The sequence below is a fragment of the Paroedura picta genome, chromosome 7 (genome assembly GCF_049243985.1).
Source record: "Paroedura picta isolate Pp20150507F chromosome 7, Ppicta_v3.0, whole genome shotgun sequence".
NCBI lineage: Eukaryota > Metazoa > Chordata > Lepidosauria > Squamata > Gekkonidae > Paroedura > Paroedura picta.
The window spans coordinates 14,354,493-14,377,721 of record NC_135375.1 but is presented as its reverse complement, the minus strand read 5'-3'; the positions used below and the strand labels follow the sequence as shown (position 1 = coordinate 14,377,721).

Below are 23,229 nucleotides of genomic sequence, written 5' to 3'. Positions count from 1 at the left end.
TTCCTTCAGTTTGCCAAGGCTGAAAAATGTCCAGAAACTGTTGGTTGTGATAGTGGTAGGAGGGGAGATCACCTTAATTCACAGGGGAGTAAGTTTTTCCCCATGTTTGCAATGCAGGCCTATGGAGAGTTATCCCGTTAAACCCACTGAAATCAATGGACTTACACTGGAATCATCCTGTCTGGGGCCCATTCCGCACACATTGGATAATGCACTTTCAAGGTGCTTTTTCAGCTGGATATTCCTGTGCGGAACAGGAAAATCTACTTCTAAAGTGCATTGAAAATGCTTTATCTTACATAAACCGCCCTGAGCCCTCAGGGAGGGCCGTATATAAATATAATAAATAAATAAGCATGTGCAGAATGGGATTAATCTGAATGCCATGTGGCTGCAACCCTGTATTGAATTGCTATGGGTCTTCCATCCAAGCCATTTGCCAAGGGGTGGGGGAGTTTGGGTGTTACCTGAGAGGCACATCTCTCTTCTTACCCCCAGGGCCTCCTTGCTACTGCCCTGGCGGACAGTCTTGCTAGAGTAAGGACCTGGTGTCCCTCAGCCAACATCTCAGCCATCCTTTAAGGCAGGGGTAGTCAACCTGTAGTCCTCCAGATGTTCATGGACTACAATTCCCATGAGCCCCTGCCAGCAAATGCAGCAGGGGCTCATGGGAATTATAGTCCATGAACATCTGGAGGACCACAGGTTGACTACCCCTGCTTTAAGGGCCTGACTGCTGATCCTGCCCTCAGCTTGTAAAGGAAAGCAAGATGCAAATGGACCATTGTCTACAACAACCAGCCCATTGGGTTTACCATGCTGCCTTTGGCTTGAGTTCCTGTTACAGCCAGAGGCTTCAGAAACACTGCTTCTCCCTTGGTGTTATAAGCACTGGAAAGGTTATGAAAAAAATATATGAAATTGCCAGAAAGCCAAGTGAGACTGCCGGTCCCTCTAGCCCAGGGCTCTGTGGTTTAATTGGCACCAGATCGCCAGAGTCTCGGCCTATGCGCTTCCTCAACCCTGCTTCCCCAGACCATTGTGTAATTGGAAATGCCAGGGATTAAATCCAAGATACCTGTATATTCGGAGAGCATAGAGCTACGGCCAAGAATCTAAAGCTTCCTTCTTAACATTCAGAAGCTGTGGTGTCTGATTTCATCAATAAGAACAATGTCAATGGCTCAGCACAGACATAGGACTTGGGGTGCTGGGACAACCATCTGCATTGTATTCTCCTTTACATTTTCTTTACGAGGGCTTCACGCAACCCTCCTACTCAGGTGTAGAAATCCTCAGCCACAGCTTTGTTTGAAAGAGATTTCAAGCCAGGAGCTACTTAAGGTTTAATTATTTATTTTTTCAGTCCTTCAACATGTGGAATCGGCAAGATGGCTATAAATGTACTTGCTTCCAATGGCATACAATTAAAATATGGAGCCTGTGCTCCCTGAAGACACGAAGAAGAAGAAGAAGAAGAAGAAGGAGAAGGAGAAGGAGAAGGAGAAGGAGAAGGAGAAGGAGAAGGAGAAGGAGAAGAAGAAGGAGAAGGAGGAGAAGAAGAAGAAGAAGAAGAAGAAGAAGAAGAAGAAGAAGAAGAAGAAGAAGAAGAATTGATACCCCACTTTTCAGTAACCAAAGATCAGTAACCAAAGTGGTTTATTTCTCAACTCATGATAGAGTCCACCCTCCAGAGCAGCCATGTTATCCCAGGGAACTGAGTTTTGTCATCTGGGGAGCATTAGAGATGATGGGAGATCTCCAGGCTACTGGCAACCCTAAGTCCTTTTTCCTTTCCAGGAGTTCTGATGTTTAGGTACATGATATAACATCTAGGCGTTTACCAAAGCCTAGGGCAAGACTCACAGACAACCAGCTGAAAGCCAGTCCCTCCGACATACAAGCAGGGGTGGCCAAGCTGTAGCTCTCCAGAAGTCCATGGCCTACAATTCCCAAGAGCCCTTGCCAGCATGTGCTCTTGGCTTGTTGCCTACAAGCCCCATTCTAATCTCTGGCAAACTCCTGGGCATATTGTATTTAGATACACAGGACTGAACACTTAATGGATTTTCCCTTTGTTTTTTTATGCTTAAAGCTTAAATTAATATTTCCATTCAAAAACAACCTTGAGTTTTTCAGTGCTTGATAGAATTTTTAAAAAAACAACAACTTTACTCTTGTTTCACAAAGAGAGCCCTCCATACTTTCTGAGATCTTGACAAGATCGGGCCACACCATGTTGTATTTCCTTTGCCACTCATCTCTAAAGTTAAACGATTCCTACTGAAAGAATTCAGGAAGGCATCATCGGTCTAACCCACACAGAAATGGATTGTTGCTAGTCCATAAACGGAAGACGTTTTGGAAAACTCTGCCTCTTTTGCAACTGCAAAGATTCAAAAAAAAAAATAAAGCTGTGCATGTAATTGATTTAGGATTGTTGAATTTACCTATCTGCCGACTTCATCCTCTATTCCCTTTCTGGAAACATGACTTTGTTCTTCAGCCTAAGCAAATACATGTTAACTAACGAAAGGTGCAGAGCCGATGTGTCCAGGTTTTGTGTAAATTGGTTCTTGGGGTAAGGGCGGAGGAATTTTGCATTTGAAGCCGTCCCTTAATAATTCATTGTGCAAATCCCATTCCCCGGCTCCCTCCCTTGCAACCCGGTTCGCCTTCCGCATTTGTCATGCACTTTGAATCAAAGGGAATTGGTTTCTGATAGACTCCACAATTAATTCCCACTGGGGAAGGAGATGTGATTTGCCCAATGTAAAGTCATTTGTTCAATAAGCAATGGTCAGGGAGAGCCTCGCCATATGCTGGATCCGTGGAGCTAGGCGGGTTCCACTTGATTCCCGGAGCAAAGTAATTGCATCAGCCAACACGTATTGGAAATAAAGAAAAAAAAAACATGGCTCGGCATTGTTCCATTTCATGTCCTAATTATGTACGTCTGTCCAAGGGGCTGTGAGCAATGCAAAATGACATTAGGCCAACCCTTGGTCCAAATGGAAGATAATGATATAGATAAGACGTCTGAGATGTATCCTACTGTGGGACCAATCTCTCTGCCCACTAAGGACAGGATTGAAAGGAGCAAATGCTGTGAGGCCCCTATAATGTGAAGGACGCTGCAGATATCCCGTGACTCAGAGGGCAGGGAGGGGTTACTGTTGGCAGCAGAGGAGAGGACCCACAGCAATGGCTATAAACTACATATAGGATGGTACCGGCTAGACAGCAGGAACAAAGTTCAGCGGTGGAATCAGTTGCCTAAGGAGATGGTGAGCTCCCCCTCACTGACAATCTTCAAGCAGCAGCTGGACAGGTATATGCTGGCTAGGTCTCCCTGTCCCTCAAGATGAGCCCCTCCCCAACCAGTTGTCAAAAGGACCTTGGCAATTCTAGCGCCTACCTTGTTGGAAATACAGTTCCCAGCTCTGGGTCGGGAAACACCTGAAGATGTTGGGGGTGGAGCCAGGAGTGGGTGGGATTTGGAGCAAGGAGGGGCCTTAATGGAGTATAATGCTGTGGGGTCCACCCTCTGAAGCAGCCATTTTCTCCAGGGGAGCTGATATCTGTTGCCTGGAGATGAGCTGAAAAACCAGGGGCTCCCCACGTCCCACCTGGGGGCTGGCATCCCTAGTTTGGGGCGCATGGCTCAAAATGGCTGCAGAGTGCATTAACCAGCCTGGCCAGACCATTTTTTGCCAGCAGAAAAACCAGAGAGATAGATCCGGCCGAGAGATAGTCACATGCAGATTTCAAACGCTGCTGCAGAAGGGTTGTGTTGGTTTTGGCTTCTTCTGACTTGGTCATTCCATGGTTAACTAGGAAGCATGATGGACAGGAGAAGGGAAAGGCGAGAGGGGAAGGGCGGGGGTGGAAGGGAAGACTACACAATGAATTATTTCTTCAGCATCAAAAAGTCTGGGGAGGAAAATAAAAGGACTGGGGATGGAGCCTTGCTTGCTGCAGATTCCGTCCTTGGTAGCTAAGGGAAGCACTGAGTGGATGTTACAGATATAATCCCACCATTCTCTCGCCCCCCCCCCACCACCACCACCCTGCCTTAAATGCTTTTTAGACTTCATCAAGCAATAAAGAGAAGATCAGAGCCGAGGATTCAAAGGGAAGGGAGGTCAGCATGAGCATCGAGCATCAAATGAGGGCTTTTAAGTGGCAATCGGCCTGGATTGTAATACCCGACTTGGCTTAGGACAGGTGGGTTTCCCCAAAGCCCCCAGTGATGTTCTTAGAAGTTCATTTGGTTCATAAGAGGGGGAATTCTTGTTCAAGTCCCACATGTCCTGGAGCGATATCTACTGACCTTGTCCTGCAGTGTCACAGGCTCAGTAATGGCAACTCTCCGCCTAAACAAAGAGGGATAAAAATGCCCACTGATTTTAGTGGCAGGTCACGTCAATACAGGGAGGCCTTCAGAGATTAGAATCCTTGAATCCCTTATTCCACCATCTGACGCTAGCTCAAGTGTTCCCGTGTCACCCGAAGCAGGTGATATGATTCTTTTCCTTGTCACGGACAGCGTGGTGTAGAGGTTAAGAGTGGCAGCTTCTAATCTGGGGAACCGGGTTTGATTCCCTGCTGCTCCACATGCAGCCAAATGGGTGGCCTTGGGCTAGTCATGGTCCTGTTACAAATGTTCTCATAGAGCAGTCCTGTCAGAGCTCTCTCAGCCTCCCCTCCCTCACAGGGTGTCTGTTGTGGGGAGAGGAAAGGGAAGGTGAATGTAAGCTGCTTTGAGACTCCTTCGGGTAGAGAAAAGTGGCATATAAGAACCAACTCTTCTTCTTCTTCAGTAACATCAGAGCTCTCTCAGCCTCCCCTCCCTCACAGGGTGTCTGTTGTGGGGAGAGGAAAGGGAAGGCGACTGTAAGCCGCTTTGAGACTCCTTCGGGTAGAGAAAAGTGGCATATAAGAATCGACTCTTCTTCTTCAGTGATATCAGGGCTCTCTCAGCCTCACCTCCCTCACAGGGTGTCTGTTGTGGGGAGAGGAAAGGGAAGGTGATTGTAAGCCACTTAGAGACTCTTTCAGGTAGTGAAAAGCAGGTTATAAAACCAACTCTTCTTCTTTACTTTCAGGGTTGCCTTGCCTATCTCCAGGTGTCTGGAGATCTCCTGGAATTACAATGTCCTCCAGATGACAGAAATCAGTTCCCCTGGAGAAAATGGCTGCTTTGGAGGGTGGACTCAGCAACATATTCCTCCACGTAGGTCTCTCATCTCCCCAAATCTTCCCCTTTTGGGGCTCTATGCCCCAAATCTGAGCAGGCAACCTTATTCACTTATCCGGTTATCCTGTTATCCTGACAACAACCCTGCGAGGTAGGTTAGGCTGAGAGCAAACAGTTGGCCCAAGTTAACCCAGCAGCCAGAGTGACCGTTCAAATTTGGATCTGCAACATCATAGTCTGGTGCTCCAATCGCTACCTCATCCCAGTGAAAAAAAAATTTTAATCTAATTTTCTTTATGACCATTTTATTTTCCCTTTTCCATCAAGGAGTTCAGGACCAGTTTCAAGGTTTTAGTTCTTACTTTCAAAGCCCAAATGGTCTGGGACTGTTGTAACCATGGGAACACTTTCCCACTCTGTTCCACAGGGAACATTAAGATTTAGTCAGCAAAATCTGCTCAGGATCCCCCAACCCCAACCAGAGTCTTTTCCGCACTGTCCCTGGTCTGGTAGAAGGTCCTGCCAAATGAGATCAGAGCCCTGCAGAACCTTGGACAGTTCCGCAGTGCTTGTTCCGCCAGGCCTCTACGAATCTATTGGCCTCTGTCCGAATCCACCAACAAACTCAAATGACCAGCTCCCTCCCCCTCTTCCCCACGATGGAAAGAGTGGGCCATTAGTTCTAATCCTTGTTGTAATGCCTGCAATTTGTTTATTTTAAATCTCTGTTTTTGTACTTCAGTTTTATATTATTTATTTCTTATTTATTTAAATTCTTCAGTTTCTTACCCACCGCTCCCAAATGGCGGGTTACAAAGTCTGTATAAAACCCCCAATAAAACTTCCCTTAAACCCGCAGACATAATTTACAATAAAAAAAAAAAAAGGTAAAATAAGATATGGTGGGGGGGGGGGAAACAAATTCTGTACTGACTCAAACCCATTCCCCCCCTCCCAATATAATCTCCTAGAGGGAGGAGGGAAGAGGGGGCAGATGGAGGCCACCATACACACAGCTGTATCCTGAAGGGGGGTCATACCGATCTTCCTTCGTTCACCGGCCTCAACCATAGACCAGGCGGAAGAGCTCCGTCTTGCAGGCCCTGCGGAATGCCGTAAGCTCCCGCAGTGGTATGTTTTTGCCTCTACTGTCATCTGCCCTGAGCTTCACAAGATATGGCGGGAAACAAACGTAATGATAATAACTGTGGGCATAGCTTGTTTCCGCCTGTAGATTCCTCTCACAAGAGCTTTGCAAGATGAATTAAGTTGACCGGTTTAAGTCATGCTCTGAGATTCACGGCACCGTGAAGGGCATTGGCCCAATGGGAGAACATCAGCTTTGTATGCAATCCCCAACATCTCCAGTTCAAAGGATTCAGGTGGTTGCCGATGTGAAATACCTTGAGCTGAGAGAGCCATTTCAGGCCAGACAAGAGCCTCATGTGAATAAGTGAAAATCTGAACTCGGGATGCGAACCTCCAGGTGGGGCCTGGAGATCTCCTGAAATGACGACTGATTTCCAGATGACAGAAACTCATTCCCCTGGAGAAAATGGCTGCTTTGAGGGGTGGACTCTAGGGTTTTAGGCCCCACTGAGATCCCTCCTCAACCCAAAGTCCACCATCCCCACGCTGGCAAAGTTTGCAGGCACAAAGGTTCAGAGTGCCAAACTGCTTACAGCCTAAAACAGTTTTATTGGGAAGAGAAACAAATTTATATTGAAAGAGGAGAGGAGATGGAGTCCAGATTGACTGCTGAACCGTTTTCTGAAGTCAGTTTTTTTTCTGGAGGCAAACAGAGTGGAAGTGGGCTCAAGGGAGCGGAAAAGTTCCTCCTCTTGAGCCAATCAGGACACTAAAGGAGATTATTTGGAAAAGGACTTTTGACTACCCGAAGGAGTCTCAAAGAGGCTCACAATCGTCTTCCTTTCCTCTGCCCACATCAGACACCCTGGGAGGTGAGGCTGAGAGAGCGTTGACAGGACTGTATTGTGAGAACAGCACTATCAGGACTGTGACTGGCCCAAGGTCACCCGTCTGGCTGCATGTGGAGGAGCAGGGAATCAAGGCCAGCTCACCAGATTAGAAGCTGCCACTCTTAGCCACGACATCAAACTAAGATCAAGAAGTTCCTGATCTAACTATGCTAACTACACATCACCTCTGATGCCCCCTGCAGGATAGTCCTCTCATAGGCTTTTGAATCATGCACATTACAGATCTTGCATATTCCAACACTCCAGATGCCACCCCACCCCACCATCACCCAAATCTGCAGGAATTCCCCAACCTGGAGTTGGCCATCCTAATTGGAATTCCCTAGTCTTAATCATCCCTAGTCTTAATCAGCCTAATATACTCCCATGGGTTCTTCAGAGCTCACCTGACACTTCTCCAATTTTCATGGCCTTCTCCCGAAGCTTCTGTATTCATCCCTTGCCAAAAATGATGCATGACCAAGACCGAGGGAAGCAGCAGCTGATAACAGAAGGATCGGCCCTTGCTTTCCACAGACTTGATTCGTGGGGGCCATGCAACTCCTCTTTTGTCTGGGAGAATGTATCCTGCCGTATCGCGGCCGGGAGACGGGGAGAGTTCAGCAAATAATAAAGCAATTAGACTCTCGCTAATTTAGAAATGTCAAAGTTCCCTCTCTGTTTTGCATAAGAACATTAGGGCAGCCCATCTGTCACTGACGCCGAACGACTTCTTGAAGCCAAAGCAGGGATGTTTTGAATAACGTTATTGTGCAATCGAGTGCTGGAATGAACGACTCTGCTTGCCTGGACATTGGAGAGCACTGCGTTAGTGTCAAGGTGTAGACATGCTAACTCCTGGAATAGGATGCCTCTCTTGGTCTTAACCTGGGAGCTGCCTTCTGATTCCTCCTCTCCCTTTGTCCTCTCCCTCTCTCCACATGGCCTCCCATGGTGACACACGTCTCTTCAGAGCATCCTCACACACAAATGATGCAGGACAAACTGGCCACTTGTGAGAAGGAAGCTACTCTTTGGATCAGGCTTCTCTCTCTCCTTTCAACTTCAGACAGAACGGGGACTGGATCTGCTTTACCTTTGGGGGAGATTTTATTTACTGCATTCAGCATCAGGCCTCTACGACTGGACGGACTCTGCAATATTCATCAGATGCCCCAATAGGGATAAACTTGGGAAGAGTTTAAGAGGGATGAAGTCATGATGAGAGCGAATCTGCTCCTGTGCTTGATGAAAAGATCCCCCATGCAGGTGTTGCTTGTGCATGCGTTCATAGTGGGGGGGGGGGAGTCTCTGTGGACTGAGCATGCAATGGCACATTGAACCACCCTGAGATCTTTGAAATATATAAGCTTTTCTACCATCCCATTGCAAAGGATATTCTGCTTGTTGGAACAGAAAATAATATATATGATGTATATATTTGGGGGAAAATTAATGAAGGCCAAGTGACAAAAGGGGGCTGGAGATGCTTTCATTGGGGATTGTAAGGGATTGATTTAAGACTAGAATTATAGAGTTGGAAGGGAGCTCCATGGCCATCTAGTCCAGCCCCCTATACAATGCAGGAACACACAACTACCTGCCGACCCACAATGACCCCAATTTCATGCCCAAGTGATCCCTCCATCAAAAATCTCCAGAATCCAGCCTAGCTTGGAGGAAATTCACCGACCATCCCACAGTGGCGATTAGCAATTCCCTGGGTATGCCAAGAAGAGCCACAAGAGACAAATACTGGCACATCCCTTCCTCTCCACCCACTCACAACCTGAATAAGTTCACAGAATCAGCCTCTCCATCAGATGGCTCTCCAGCCTCTGCTTCAAAACTTCCAAAGAAGGAGGACCCACCACCTCCCGAGGAAGCCTGTTCCACTCAGGAACTTCTTCCGGATGTTTAGCTGAACATTCTTTTGAATTAATTTCATCTCATTAGTTCTGGTCCGACCCTCTGGGGCAACAGAAAACAACTCTGCTCCATCTTCTGTATGACAGCCCTTCAAGTATGTGAAGATGTTTATCATATCACAGTCGACTTCCCTCCCGGCTAACCAGACTAAGTTCTGTTTACTATCTTTGGGGAGTAAAAAGCAATGTACACCAAAAAAAAAGCTCTTTTTTTTTCTTCCCCTCCCTTCCTTTCCTGGCCTCCAGTTCTCTCCCAGTAATCTTAGTGGTTATTCATCACAATAGCAAGCCCAGTCTTTTCTGAAAGAAATATGATTTCCCCATTGACAGGATTCCTTTAAAAGCATCTCTCTTTTTGACAACCAATTCCCGCTGCCTTTGTGTTCATTTGGACAGTTACTTAACACAGTCTTCATTGTTCCCATATTTCCAGGTGCTTTTTTTTTTTCTTTTTAAGCAGCACATATTGGCATCACCACTGGCGAACGGGTACTATCAGCAGGGAGAATGACAGACATTTAATTGTGTGATTTATTGTGTTTCTCGGCCACAGCAAACTTCCTCCACAGTCTGTACCTCCGTAAACAACCGAGCGGAACGTTTCCAGATTCTCCCCATGTATCCGCTGGGCTTACACATCCTGCCCCAAAACTGACAACCAACGTTGGAAAAAAAACAATTCTGATAGGCATGTCCTTATCACTTTCGCAAATAATATGCTCTCCTTTATCTGTATCTTTGGGATGGAGGCAGAAAGCTACGATGTACGTGGAATCAACCACAGCTTGGCTGATTCTTTCCTTTTGTTCCCTCGGAAAGGAAAAAGCAAAGGAATCCCGGATCGCCCAGGCAAAATGTTCGCCTTGATCCAAAATTCTGGGCATGTAGCAGTAGTATTTCCTCGGGTTGAAAATGCCGATCCAATAAGAAGGTGACACAGATGCGGTCTTGAACTGCTTGAGAGCAGGCTAGAGATCTCCCCGTGGAGAAAATGGCTGCTTGGGAGGGTGGACACTGCAACATTATACCTCGAGCTTGCCACGGCACTGATAAAGCTGTTCTGACTGAACAGAAATCTCAAGGCCCTCTCAGCCCCACCTCCATCACAGGGTGTCTGTTGTGGGGGAGAGGAAAGGGAAGGTGACTATAAGCTGCTTTGAGACTCCTTCAAGTAGAGAAAAGTGGCATATAAGAACAAACTCTTCTTCTTCTTCTTCAGTAATATCAGGGCTCTCTCAGCCCCACCTCCATCACAGGGTGTCTGTTGTGGGGAGAGGAAAGGGAAGGCGACTGTAAGCCGCTTTGAGACTCCTTCAAATAGAGGAAAGCGGCATATAAGAACCAACTCTTCTTCACCATCATTTCCCACCTAATTGATTTTTGACTGCGCATTCCTTTAAATCAAAAATCATGTTAACTCATCTCACCGGATTTGCATACCTGTAAAATCAGAGAAATTATCAAAATATGGCTCAGACATATTTGTGCTTTTATCTATGAGAGGATTAAATACCAACTCCGTGATCCACCCCAGGGATTCGTTTAATGGAGCAGAGTGATTTTTTGTCTTTAGTTAATTAATCGGGATGGTCTCCGTGGAATTTTGGCATTGTTCTTTTCGTTCAGGCAAAACCAACATTGTCGAATGCTCACTTTGCTTCTTTTCAGCAGAAAAACAATTGTACTTGATGTGAATGCACGGCAGATATCACTTGACCAAGCTCCTGCAGTGCGCACATCTGAAGGATAACCTCTCCCTGGATGGACCAGCCCTGACCTAGATGGCCCAGGCTACCCAATGTCATCAGACCTTGGAAGCTAAGTAGGGTCACCCCTGGTTAGAACTGGTATGGGAGACCACCAAGGAAGTCCATGGCAGAGCCACCCAATGGCAAACCAAATCTGAATGTCTCTTGCCTTCACAACTCTTTGGGCTCCCCATAAGTCATCTGTGACTTGATAGCGCTTTCCATCACCATATGGAGACACTTGCTGATTTAGGATCTCAGATCTGATTGTCCTAGAGAGGCCCTCTGGCCAACAGGTGAAGTTAGACATGCCAGGCCCCAGATTGGGACCTGGGGATCCCCTGGAATTATAGCTCCTCTCCAGGCAACAGAGATCACGTCCCCTGGAGAAAATGACCGCTTAGTAGGTGGACTTCATAGCATTATACTCCACTGAGGTCCCTCCCCATCCCAAACCCCACCCACTCCTGGCTCTACACCCAAAGCCTCCAGTTATTTCACAACCCACAGCTGTCAACCCTAGGTGAAGTCTCACTCAGTGAATGCAAGAACTATTTTATCAAGACTCTTTTTCCTTGGAACAGACTGATTACTGAATCTTGTTGGGCCCATACTCATTTGCTTTAAGTATGCAATCTGGTCTCCCACATAGCTTTTGGAAGGATGCAATGAAGCTGATTGCAGGCTATGAGAGAACTTGCGGCTCTGGGACCATATCTGGATCCATATTTGGTAAGTTTACAAACAGTTATATTGTAGAATTGTGGAGTTTTTCAGTAGGTGCCAGCAGACTCAAGTACACAGAAAGCTGGAAAAATCATCTTTTAAAGAAATAAGCTGTCATCCGGCAACCTTCCCTACAAAATCTTTTTTAGCGGGTATAAAAAAAAAAAGTAATTGCTGACTACTTAAACTGACATACCAAAAGAAAACCCATTGTATTAATTTTTAAAACATGAGCTGAATTCTAATAAGTAAGGCTGACAACTCCAGGTTGAGAACTGCCTGTAGATTTGGGGGATGGAGCTAGGAGAGATCCAAATTGGGGGAGACAGGAGGAATGTCAGCCCCATACAATGCCCTCCTGTTCTCCCTCCAAATCAGCCATTTTCTCCATGGAAACTGGTTTCCGTAGTCCGGGGATTAATTGTAATTCCAGGAGGTCTTCGGGACCTACTCAAAAGTTGGCAAATATAATTTTTATCCTTTATTTATCCCTTCTTTTAATGATCCCATTGCTGCTCCTGTTGTAGTTTATGTTTGCTATTTGCATTCTCACCCACTGAGTTTGCAGCGATTCCTAGAGCTACCCTTTCTCACTTCCCGGTTGTATCCAGAAGTGACGTAGTGAGGTCAGCGATGTTCCTGCTGCCACTACAGTAGATTTATATCACATAACTATGCCTAATGTTGATCTCTGTGCAATGGAGAACTTCACCTGCTGGTTTCTGTTCAAAAAGCAAGCAAGCATGCCTCCATTAAAACACAGAAAAGGCCTCCGGGGTCATCTAATCCAACCCCCTGCAGAATGCAGGAAATTCACAACTACTTGCCCACCCATGGTAACCCCAATTCCATGCCCAGATGATGCCCCCCCCCAAAAAAAACAGAATCCCTGGCTAGCTTGGCCTAGAAGAAATTCCCTTCCCAATCCTAAAGTGGTGATTGGCAGTTCCCTGGGCATGCAAGAAAGGGCTGCAAGAGCCAAGCACCAGCAGCCCCTTCTGCCAACCCATTCACAATCTGCCTAAGCTTATAGAGCCAGCATTTCTTTCAGATGGCTATCCAGAGTCTGCTTAAATACTTCCAAAGAATGAGAACCCACCACCTTCTGAGGAAGCCCGTTCCACTGAGGAACTGCTCTGTCAGGATCTCCTTCTGGATGTTTAGCCAAAGGTTCTTTTGAATTAATTTCAACCCATTCGTTCTGGAGCTCTGAAAATGCCAGCCAGTTACTAGAGAAAAGTCAGGGACTAAATGTGTCAGACTACGTCCACATAGGCCGAAAAGCCCACAACAACCAGTTGACGGCAGCTGGGAAAGTCTTCGACAATTCACCTCACCTCACCCCTCTTGGGTTTTCAATTCCATAGTACAGTATGACATTTGGATCCAAAATATGTGCATTGGGATGCAGAACAAGAAAGGGAATCAAACCACTGAATGCTTTCACGGAGTTCTCCAAACAGGCGGAATGATGGCATTAAGAAGTGACGTGGTTGCTATATTTTCTTGGTTTTATTAACATTAAAAGTACAATGGTTTGAGGGAAGCATCGAGGGAATAATGAAGCACAGCTGATCATTGTGCAGCATCTTCCCATAACAGTTCTTGCATAATATGATTGTGTTCTTTTCAAGAATGTGATAACTCATGTAGGCTCTGCGCGTCTAGGAAGAACCAAACCAGGGAAGCATTCAGTAGATTTGGATATATGTGTATATTTAGTTAATGATCCTTATGACTTCCCTCTTTCCACCATAAAGGGTCTGCAAACCGCCAGCATCCTTCTCTGCATAATGTGGAGCCAGCTGCCCGTGGAAAGCGAACTTTCGATAAAGTTGTATTTCTTTTCCACCCAGTGAAAGCAAGGCAGGAGTTCTACAGGACCTGAGTCATGCAGGGACCCCTTCAATGTGTCGGTGATTCCTCCTTTGGCTCCAATAACCAGCCCTTGCATGCAATCATGGCAGGACCTCAACGTCTCATTGTGGACAGGCATTGCTGGTGGGACTTGCCCAGCCCAAGGACAGCCGTCAAGGCATCAGGGTAGTCTATGCAGCATTTCATGTTCAGTCTCAATGGTGCCACATGGTATGGACATAGACCAGGCTTTCTCAACCAAGATGGCATGAAAACCCGGGGTTTATTAATTAATTTTTAATATATATTTTAAATTTGTTATATACTTATCAGGTGATATGACCATATGTGGTCATGTTGACCTATTCTCCCCTCCCCAAATGGCCAATGATGGGCTTGTAGGGGGTAGGAAAGGGAGAGATGGGCGTGTCCACAGCTCTGCTTCCCAACCATCTTCTGCCCAATTGCACCACTTTAGGGGTTTCTCAAAGACTGAAGAATGTTCCAGGGGTTTCTCAACAGTAAAAAAAAAGTCGAGAAAGGTTGCCATAGACCAAACGCGTTTCAACCCAGAGGGTCTTCATCTGTGATCCAATAAGCTATGTGCACACATATTTTAATTAATTTATTTATTAAATTCCTATGCCACCCTCCCCCAAGGGCTCAGAGAGGTTTACATCATAAAAGAGTACACTCAATAAAACATATTCATGTAAATCAATGAAGTTTTAAATGCATTAAAAAAATTATTGTTGTTGTTGTTGGATTTATTGCCCGCCACTCCCACTTGTGGCGGGTTACCTACAAAAATTCAGATTAATAATACAATCCCCAATTAAAACCCTCATTAAAACCCCGTAAAATTACAGAAAAATACAAAAACCTTATGGCGAAAATAGAAACACTGTATCTTGACAACCCGCACTAACAGCCAGGGTTCCTGGGAGAGGGGTGTGACAATCAACCATGCCAATGGACCAGTGTGGAAGCATATCTGTCATGAGCCCTGGTTTAGAAGGTTGTCTCCCAGGCGCTCCCAGGATGTTGGTCCCAGTGCTGGCCTCATGGCCATAAAACCATAAATCCCCCTGCGGCCTTTCCACCTCCCTTTGCATTCCAAAGTGTCTCCCCACCAGCGCACACTTATAGTTTCCTGACCTTGCAGGGCTCTGCAAAGTCTCAGCACTTGTAACTTTCAGATCAAAGCGTACTCCCAATCACTCCCTTGAGAACTGTTACCTTTCCCGCATTGAGAATCCATCTGGCCCTTTCAACCCCCAACCCTTCCCCAGGTATAAAACCCCTTAGGGAATACTGGTCCTTTGTCTCTGCCATAGACTTTGTTCATCGAACTGGTCGTGTTGATGCCTGTTTGCCTTAGGTAAAGGTAAAGGTATCCCCTGTGCAAGCACCGAGTCATGTCTGACCCTTGGGGTGACGCCCTCTAGCGTTTTCATGACAGACTCAATACAGGGTGGTTTGCCAGTGCCTTCCCCAGTCATTACCGTTTACCCCCCCAGCAGCAAGCTGGGTACTCATTTTACCGACCTCAGAAGGATGGACAGCTGAGTCAACCTTGAGCCGGCTGCTGGGATTGAACTCCCAGCCTCATGGGCAAAGCTTTCAGACGGCTGCCTTACCACTCTGCACCACAAGAGGCTCATATTGTTTGCCTTAGCCTCCTGAATAAATATTCCTTTTGGATTTCACTACAAATGTGGTCTTGAGGAAGGGATTGTTCTAGTGACCTTGCAGGGGTGTCTTCTGCCTGGTTCATGACAATATCTTCCAATATTTAAATGGTTAAAAACAGCATATGACAACATTGTCCTTCAAGGCATAGGAGCATTCCTCCCATTCTCAAAATGTTTTGTGGGATGAGCCAAGTGCTAGGTAAGAATATCCACTTATATCCTTTCCTGTGCGTAGGGAGCCCCCGTATCATCGGTTGTTTATTGGCCTCCACCACGTAACAGTGCAGTATTACCATGAGACATAAGAAGCATAGAACGTGAAGCTCCCAACAATATATAATAATAGCTTCAGATTGTCATCTCGAGTGTCTAGAGACCGAAGAGGCTGCCAGAGAACACTCAGACAAACATTGGTGGGCAGAATTATTTTGAAAGACTGTCAAGTCAGGAAAGAGCCATTTGTGGAAGATGACTGATCCTCAGCAGAGTTTCAGATATCCCAATTATGCTCTTCAAAGCCCATGATCTGCGTCATCCCCGCAGTAGAAAAAGCATACCCCTAGTGAAGCTTTGGGAGATAACGTGGACTCACACCCAAGCGTACACACCTCAATGGCCACTGAGTAATGGAATATGCTGGTGTCAAAAATAGATTCGGCTTCGGCCCTCCAAAATGGTGGTGACTTGGATGGACAGATGGCCTCCCCTCTGGAAGCGAGAGAGCACTCGACTGGCTTCCTCACACAGTCATGCTCACACATATTATGACGCCTTCCCTCTCTGGCATAGAACTTTACCTCAGAGATTTGACTCCTGAGGGCTTAGCCATAAGAAAGAGAATTTTATTCACCCCCTTGGTGTTTTTAGATAAAATAAAGATTCAGATGAATAATCAAGTGTGAGGGAGACTTTGTTACTTAGACTGCATCAAAATGATTTCCTCCAATTAGATTTTGGAGATATAGAAGTACTTTCTTGCTATGGGAAAAGTTCACGGCCTGTTGTGGAACTGGGTCTGGAACACTTTTCCCCCTCAGGTTTCTAAAGTTTCCTTCCTGGCTAGAGAAAGGACCGGGTCTCTCTGACTAAGTCTGTTTCCACAGTTCTAAATCCACACTTCCTCTCAGAGCTATCCTGCTCGTCCCTGAATTTAGACCTTTAGCTCTTTCAGAACCTGAACTATGAATTCTTCTTTGCCCAGATTATTCCACTCTAGGCACTCAAGTTTTCTCCTTTTCCAAAATACCTGCTCATCCTACCCTTGATTGTTCTCTTGAGCAAAGAATTGGCTTTCTATATCCCACTTCTCACCACCTAAAGGAGTCTCAAAGCAGCTTACGAATGCCTTCCCTTCCTCTCCCCACACCCTGCGAGGTAGGTAGAGCTGAGAGTGCTCTGACAGAACTGTTCTGTGAGAACAGCTCTAACAGGACTAAGACCAGCCCAAGGTTACTCAGCTGGCTGCCTGTGGAGGAGCAGGGAATTAAGCCCAGCTCTCCAGATTATGAGCCAGCATTCTTAACATCTCCACCAAACTGGCTGTTCCCTTGGTGTAGTAATTAAGAGTCAGCTTGGGCAGGCCCTATCCACTGCTGCCAATAGGAACTGCTCCCTGCCCTCCTCCAAGTGACAGCTTTTCAAATAGAGCCATCATATCCCCACTCGCCTCCCTCTTCTCCAGACTGAACATTCCCAAGTCCCTCAGCCTTTCCTCACAGGGCTTGGTCCGCATAGGCCCTGGATCATCTTCATCACTCTGCACCCTCTCAATTTTGTCCATGTCCTTTTGGGAGTGAGGCCTCCAGAACTGTACACAGTGCTCCAGGTGGTGTCTGACCCATGTGGTATGCAGTGGAACTATGACATCTTGTGAATTCTATGTGATGCCTCTATTGATTGGCTATTTTGGGAGAGGGGTAGACACCGTTTCCACAAAAGATGATTTGTGATAATATTCACCTTTTTGCCATTGCTTGGTGCTCTGGGTTTCCCTTCCTACTCCTTCCATGCCACTCCCCCCCACACACACACACACACCTGGGATTTCTTATTCCTACTGCATTACTTACCTGGATGATCCCAGCCAATCAGGAAGCACATAGCAAATACAACAATGCAACCTAGCCAACCAGGTATTGTTTATCCATGAACATGACTATGCAGGAAGTCAAGCCGGAGAGCACATCGCTTCCTGAACCAGCAAGGAAGGAAGGAAGCAATTGCTTTTTTAAAATGCCCAAATGTTGTACACAAAATGCAGGGGGGTCTTGCGTCTCAGCCCTAATTTTTATATGAAACCTAGAAATGTAGCCAGTTTAATGCCTGAAAGAGACAACATTGGGCCAGGAAACTGTTGATTCAACATGAGCCGGCCTTGGCTGAGAGCAGCAGGTAATAAATCAGAAAAATAAATAAAAGAAATAAATTTTAGATGGCTCCTTAGAAATGAAATCCAACAACAGCCGCCTGTAGCCTTCAAGGCTCTTTGGTCCCAGCATGTGTAACAGCTCCAGACAAATTTCTGGATCGACCCTGGTCTTCCCTTGACGCACAACAATCCTACGCTAGTCCCCCCTATTGACCCACCACTCGATGCTTCCAAGTGACAATGTGTGAAATAACCCACAAGGGCCCTTCTCGGCAAAGAGATCCCATCTGGCTTGACCTCACCTCCAAGTGTCTCCCACTGGAAGCAATTCGCACCTGCAGCCCAACGCTATTGAGCGATAATCTGCCCGAGATGAGATATCGAACCACGCGACACCTATGCGAGTTAGCCATTGGCGATTTTTCCCACAACACGAGCCACAGGGCTCCTCCAGCCAGAAGCCATCCCCAGGAAAGGCTCTGATGGGCCACCTCAACCTCTCTTCCATCAACCAAGCAAAACAGCACAAGAGGAAAAGGGAGCTCAGGAGCATGACATTTCTCTGCATGCCGCAATCAAGCAACGTAAAGGGGGCGGAATACTGTAGAAAAGGACTATTCAAAGTGAAGTGGTGAACACTTGTGGTCTAAGGACAGGGGGAGGTCCATACTGAGATATATGGTCTTCCCATCACCTCCCACCCCCCACCCCCAATGAATCCTCTATTGAACCTGAGCTTAGCCACCAGTCTGAGCCCAGCGGGGCAGCCCTGTCTCCTGGGACGCACGAGGTCCCCTGCCAGAGCTGCACATCCTTAAGGCCCGCAGAGACCCGACTTGGAAGCCGACAGATGTGCCAAGTCAACCGACACACATGTGGCAGCTCATGCGCTCTCGGGCAGCTCTCTGCTGCATGTGAAATGGATGCCGTGACAGGTCACTGTTGATTTATACTGCACCACTGGCCGAGAATATGCAATGGCCAGCCCGGCGGGGGGGGGAGGATGAGGAGGTTCCGGCGAGCGAACAGGTCCCCCCGGCTGATTTCTACCCCGTCTGTAGGGGAGGGTGGGATGGAGTGGGTGGGTCCGAAGGGAGAAAGGCTGGGGCGTCCGGTTTGTTTCTCTGCAGGTCAGACAAAAGATTTCTTAATGTGCCCTTTCCCCCATCCCAACTCTGTGTCCCCCCCAGGCCCCATGCAATGCCCACCCACCCCCCTAAATGAAGCATCCCTTTGTACAGCCATGCAATTGAAGACACGCCGCCTCTTCTCATGTGCTTTACCAAACTGCAGAGCACCTTCATTCATGCTCAGGGTAGGCGCGTGCCTTCGTCTCCTCGCCAACACCCGCCCACCACACTTTCGGCCATCGCGGCCAGAGAGCCTCGGCTGCAGCTGGCTTTGGACTCTGGGTTTGTACAGCATCAACATCTGGGCACTGCCGAGACAATGGAGGCTCAGGAGCGGAGAAAGGACTCCGCCAGGGGACGGAACCCAATCGGATTTGGGGGTTTTCCGGCAGTACCGAGCCGCGCTCCGTTGGGAGAAGAAAAGTTTGTGGGCTTTTTTGGGGGGGAGGGGGGTTGCAAACCGTGTTGCTCAACCTCCAACTCCGCCGTGCGGCTCGGGGAGGGAGCACAGCTGCATTGTGCGGCGGCTCGGGAAGCCCTTTGTTAGCGCCGGCCCGGCCTGCCAGAGCCCTGCTGGAGGGGAGCGCGGCCAACCGGCTCGACGGCCTTCGGAAGGGCACCTCCCTCCGTCCTCGGCGGCCCACCTCCGCCTTTCTTCTCCCGCCGCCCGCCGCCAGGAGGCTGAAGAGGGGGGAAAGCACTCCGGGAAGACGGAGAAGAGGCCGGGAATAGCATCCGGACCAGCCTGCGGAGCCTCGCGCCGAACTCAAAGAAGGGGGAAACGGGTTCGAATCCTGCCCTGCCTCGCAAGCACACACAAAAGAGCCAGGCTCCCAGGAAGTTGGAGCAAACTGTGCCCAGGGGCGGGGGAGCCACAAAGGCGGTCCCAGGAAGAGGCGGGGGACCAACGCTTGGGGGGGGGGTGAATCCCACCGCGAGGGGGTGGGCGCCCCTGCAGAGTCTTCCCCAGATCCCCAAAAGCGCCTTTGCATTGCACGCATCGCGGACAGACACCTGGGTGCGCATCCCGGCCTATTTCCCCCGAGCTCGTCATGCCCGGGTGCGCGCCCCCCTTTCGGGAGCTGGCAAGTCACTCATCTGTTGAGGAGCAGACCCGCCTCCCTCCTTCAAGCTGGGCAGGCAAGAGAGCCCTCTCGCCCTGGTCCCGTTTCCGAAGCCGCCCCCCAGCCTCCCTCCCTCCCACCCACTCTCCGGCTTCTCTCCCCTGCCAGGGACAGAGGGAAGCCCAAAGGTAGCAGCCAGCCTGGGTTTCCCAAGGAGCATCGGTGCGCTGCACCTGTTCGTCTCAGAGCTGCTATGTCAGGCACACCCCCTCCGGGAGCACCTTTCACGGGGTGGGTCTCCCGCATCCCTGCCTTTCGAGGCAGCCAAGGGCGACTTTGGCTTCCGTCCATCTTTCCAAAGGCTGGGCTTGGGCACACGAGCCAGCTGGGTTCGTTTTCTCCGGAGCGCGTGTGCGTAGAGGTTTTCCGGCATGCATTGTTCATCAATGGCTTGCAAGGGAACCAGCATGTGTAGTTGGGGGGGGGGAGAGGGTAGGATTTTGTAGGAGCCTTCCGAGATGGCCGGCTGGCCCCAACCCTCCCTTTGACGGCAAGTTGGAGGGAAGCCATGCCATTTTGCCTCTCTCGCACCCTTCTAGAAATGCTTCCCCCCCAAGACTTCCTGGAGAGGGGGAAGAGATCTCTCCTTTCCTGTTCGACACACACACCCCTCTCTCTGTTTGGCTCCATCGTTTGCATGCCCGGCTCTTCTGCAACACATACACACACATACACACACACACACACACTCCTCCTCTCTCTCCAATCCTGGCTTTTCCCCCGTCTCCGATTTTCCACCCAACATCGGCCTGGCCAATTTTTTAAATTATTATTTTATGTCTTTATTGGCTGATGAATTGCATGAGAAAAAACGCCTCGGCCCAAAGGACCCCTCCCCCCCATCACACCCCCCACCCACCCACCCACCCCACCGGAATTGCCAGCCAGCAGATTTGGGAGACAGAGCAGGCTAACCTTCCCGGGCTGCGAGGAAATCTCTGCTCTCCTGTGCAACATCCCAGACAGGGGGGGGACACCCCTCGCACAACCCCCCCCCCAAAAAAAATAAACTATAGCTAGCCTAAAAACCACACAGCGCTCCGAAGCGACCAGCGCCCCCAGCAAGCCGAAACGACCATGCGGCCACCATCCCCGTGGCTGCTGCCCAGGCTAAGCCCCCCCTCCAGGCAAAGGCGGCGGAGGGGCTTCTCCTCCCGGGCTGGCCCCCCGAACTCCTCCGGCGCTTCCGGGAGCCTCGCAAGGCAACGCGCAGCCAAGGCAAGGCAAGGCGAGAGACTCACGACGCTCCCGAGAATCGGCCCGGCTCAGACCAGCCGCGAGAATCTGCCGGCCACTTACCGGAGACTTGAAGCTGCCGCGTGCCCAGGGAGACGCCGAAGAGCCAGACGGCCAGCTGTGGTACCCAAACCCATCCAAGGCTCTTCTCCATAGTTCCACCCGCGGCCCTCCAGAGAGATCCGGCTCCGGAGGGGTCGGCCAAGAGCAACAAAATAATAATAATAATAATAATGGTGATGATGATAAAATCCCTCCCTGGGGCTCCGGCGCTCGCCTCTGGCGCTTCCCCCCGAACTGCGAAGGACGGCGCGGAGGGGGCCGGACAAAAAGTTGCCTTCAGTCCCGAAGCCCAAAAACGGGGCGGGGGAGGGAGAGGTCTCAGGCGGCGAGCTCCGGGGGAGAGGAGGGGGAAGGGGCTCCGCCGGCGGCCAACCCATCCATGGGGGAGGCGACCCCAAAAAAAGAATATCAAATCCTGCAGGAAAAATAGAGGAGGAGGTTGAAAAAAAAAGAAAAGCCACCGCGATCCAGGCGGCGTCAAACGGCGGGCGCCCGCTCCATGTCCGCCGACGTGCGATCCAAACCCAAACGCCGGCGATCCCGGAGAGGAAGAGGCGAGGCGAGGCGAGGCGGGGTCTGTCCTGGGTGTGTGTGTGTGTTGGGGGGGGGGGGGGCGTCTTATACTTCCCCGCGTCTTGCTCGGCAGATGTTCCTTGCTGGAGAGGGGGGGGCTGGTCGTGGGACGGACGGAGAGACCCGGGGGAACGGGGCGCACCCCGGGGCTGCCAAGGGCTCACTTGTTACTGGCCCGGCAGCCGGCGAGAGGCGCGGGGGAGGGCTGGCCCGTCCATGGAGCCGCCCGCGGCAGCCGAGCCGGCAGGGAAAACGCGGAGAGCGGAGGCGGCGGGAGGAAGCCGCGGGATCGGGGAAGAGGCAAGAGCCGGCCCGGGGAGGGATGGAGGAGGAGGAGGACGGAAGGGAGGCGGCGGGAGGGAGGGAGGGAGGGAGGAAAGGAGACCGACGCCCCCGATTGGGCTACCGGCCGCGCTCTCCGCCGAGCGATGAGCGGGGGCGCCCTCTGTAGGCCGAGCCGGGGGAAAGCACCCGCAGCCCGCCGAAACCACCGGGGCTCTGCAAAAACTTCCCGGCGGTTTGGCCGGCTCCTTTCGGGAGGAGAGAGAACTGCAGAGAGAGAGAGAGAGAGAGAGAGAGAGAGAGAGAGAGAGGCGTCGGGGCCAGGAGCACAGAAGCGTCGCCGTCGGAAGGGACCCTGCGAGCCACCGAATCCGAACCTTCCCCCCACAAACACAGATTCAAAGCGGGAGAAGCATCCGTGATAAATACCTGCCCAGCCGCCAGTGAGGGGGACCTCCCCTCCAACTTAGACAGCGGATTCTACACAGGATTGGAGAGCACTGCCTGGAGCCCTGGAGAAGAATCAGCTTCACATCTGAGCCCAGCCACACTTTCCAGATCAGCGCTTCAAAGGCTGCTGAAATACCTGGGTTGGAAATACCTGGAGACTTTTGGGGTAGAGCCAGGAATGGGTGAGATTTGGGATGGGGAGGGACTTCAGTGGAGTAGAACAGGGGTAGTCAACCTGTGGTCCTCTAGATGTTTGTGGACTAGAATTCCCATGATCCCCTGCCAGCAAACGCCAGCAGGGGCTCATGGGAATTGTAGTCCATGGACATCTGGAGGACCACAGGTTGACTACCCCTGGAGTAGAATGCTATGGAGTCCGCCCTCCGAAGCAGCTGTTTTCTCCAGGGGAACTCATCTCTGTCACCTGGAGATGAGCTGTCAAACCTGGGGACCCCCAGCTCCCACCTAGTATCCCTAGGGGCTGAAAAGTCCCAGCCGACTTTCAGTGACCCAACCTCCGGCGACAGAGAGGTTGAGGCCTTCAAAAACATAAGAAGAGTTCTGCGGGATCAGATCAGTGGTCCATCTAGTGCAGACTCCTGTCTCACACAGGGGCCAACCAATTCCTCTGGAGGGCCAACAATTGGACGAGGTCTCCACAGGAACATAAGAAGAACCCTGATGGATCAGACCAAGGGTCCATCTGGTCCACCATCCTCTCACATAGTGGCCAATCCGTTCCTCTGGAGGGCCGACAACAGGACCAATTGTAATCCCGAGAGTTTGCCAGCTATCAGCTGGAGGTCGGCAGTGCTCATCTAGGAGCATGGTGCTTTAAAGAGCAAACCCAGCCCAAGACGTTAGTCCCTGC

General features: G+C 49.6%; 1 protein-coding gene across 4 annotated transcripts in view; it reads right to left on the bottom strand.

Moving 5' to 3' along the window:
- DCC (DCC netrin 1 receptor) overlaps positions 1–21,918 on the bottom strand; it is a 939,742-nt gene extending 917,824 nt beyond the window's left edge. For 2 of the 4 annotated variants that reach the window (XM_077346796.1, XM_077346797.1), the window contains exon 1: positions 21,054–21,747. In XM_077346796.1, the coding sequence (XP_077202911.1) occupies positions 21,054–21,144 (91 nt within the window). In that variant the 5' untranslated portion in view covers positions 21,145–21,747. Of the gene's footprint in view, positions 1–21,053 lie in introns of all 4 variants that reach the window. The other 2 variants (XM_077346794.1, XM_077346795.1) reach the window with 2 other exon arrangements.
- Between the last annotated feature and the right edge of the window lie 1,311 nt (positions 21,919–23,229).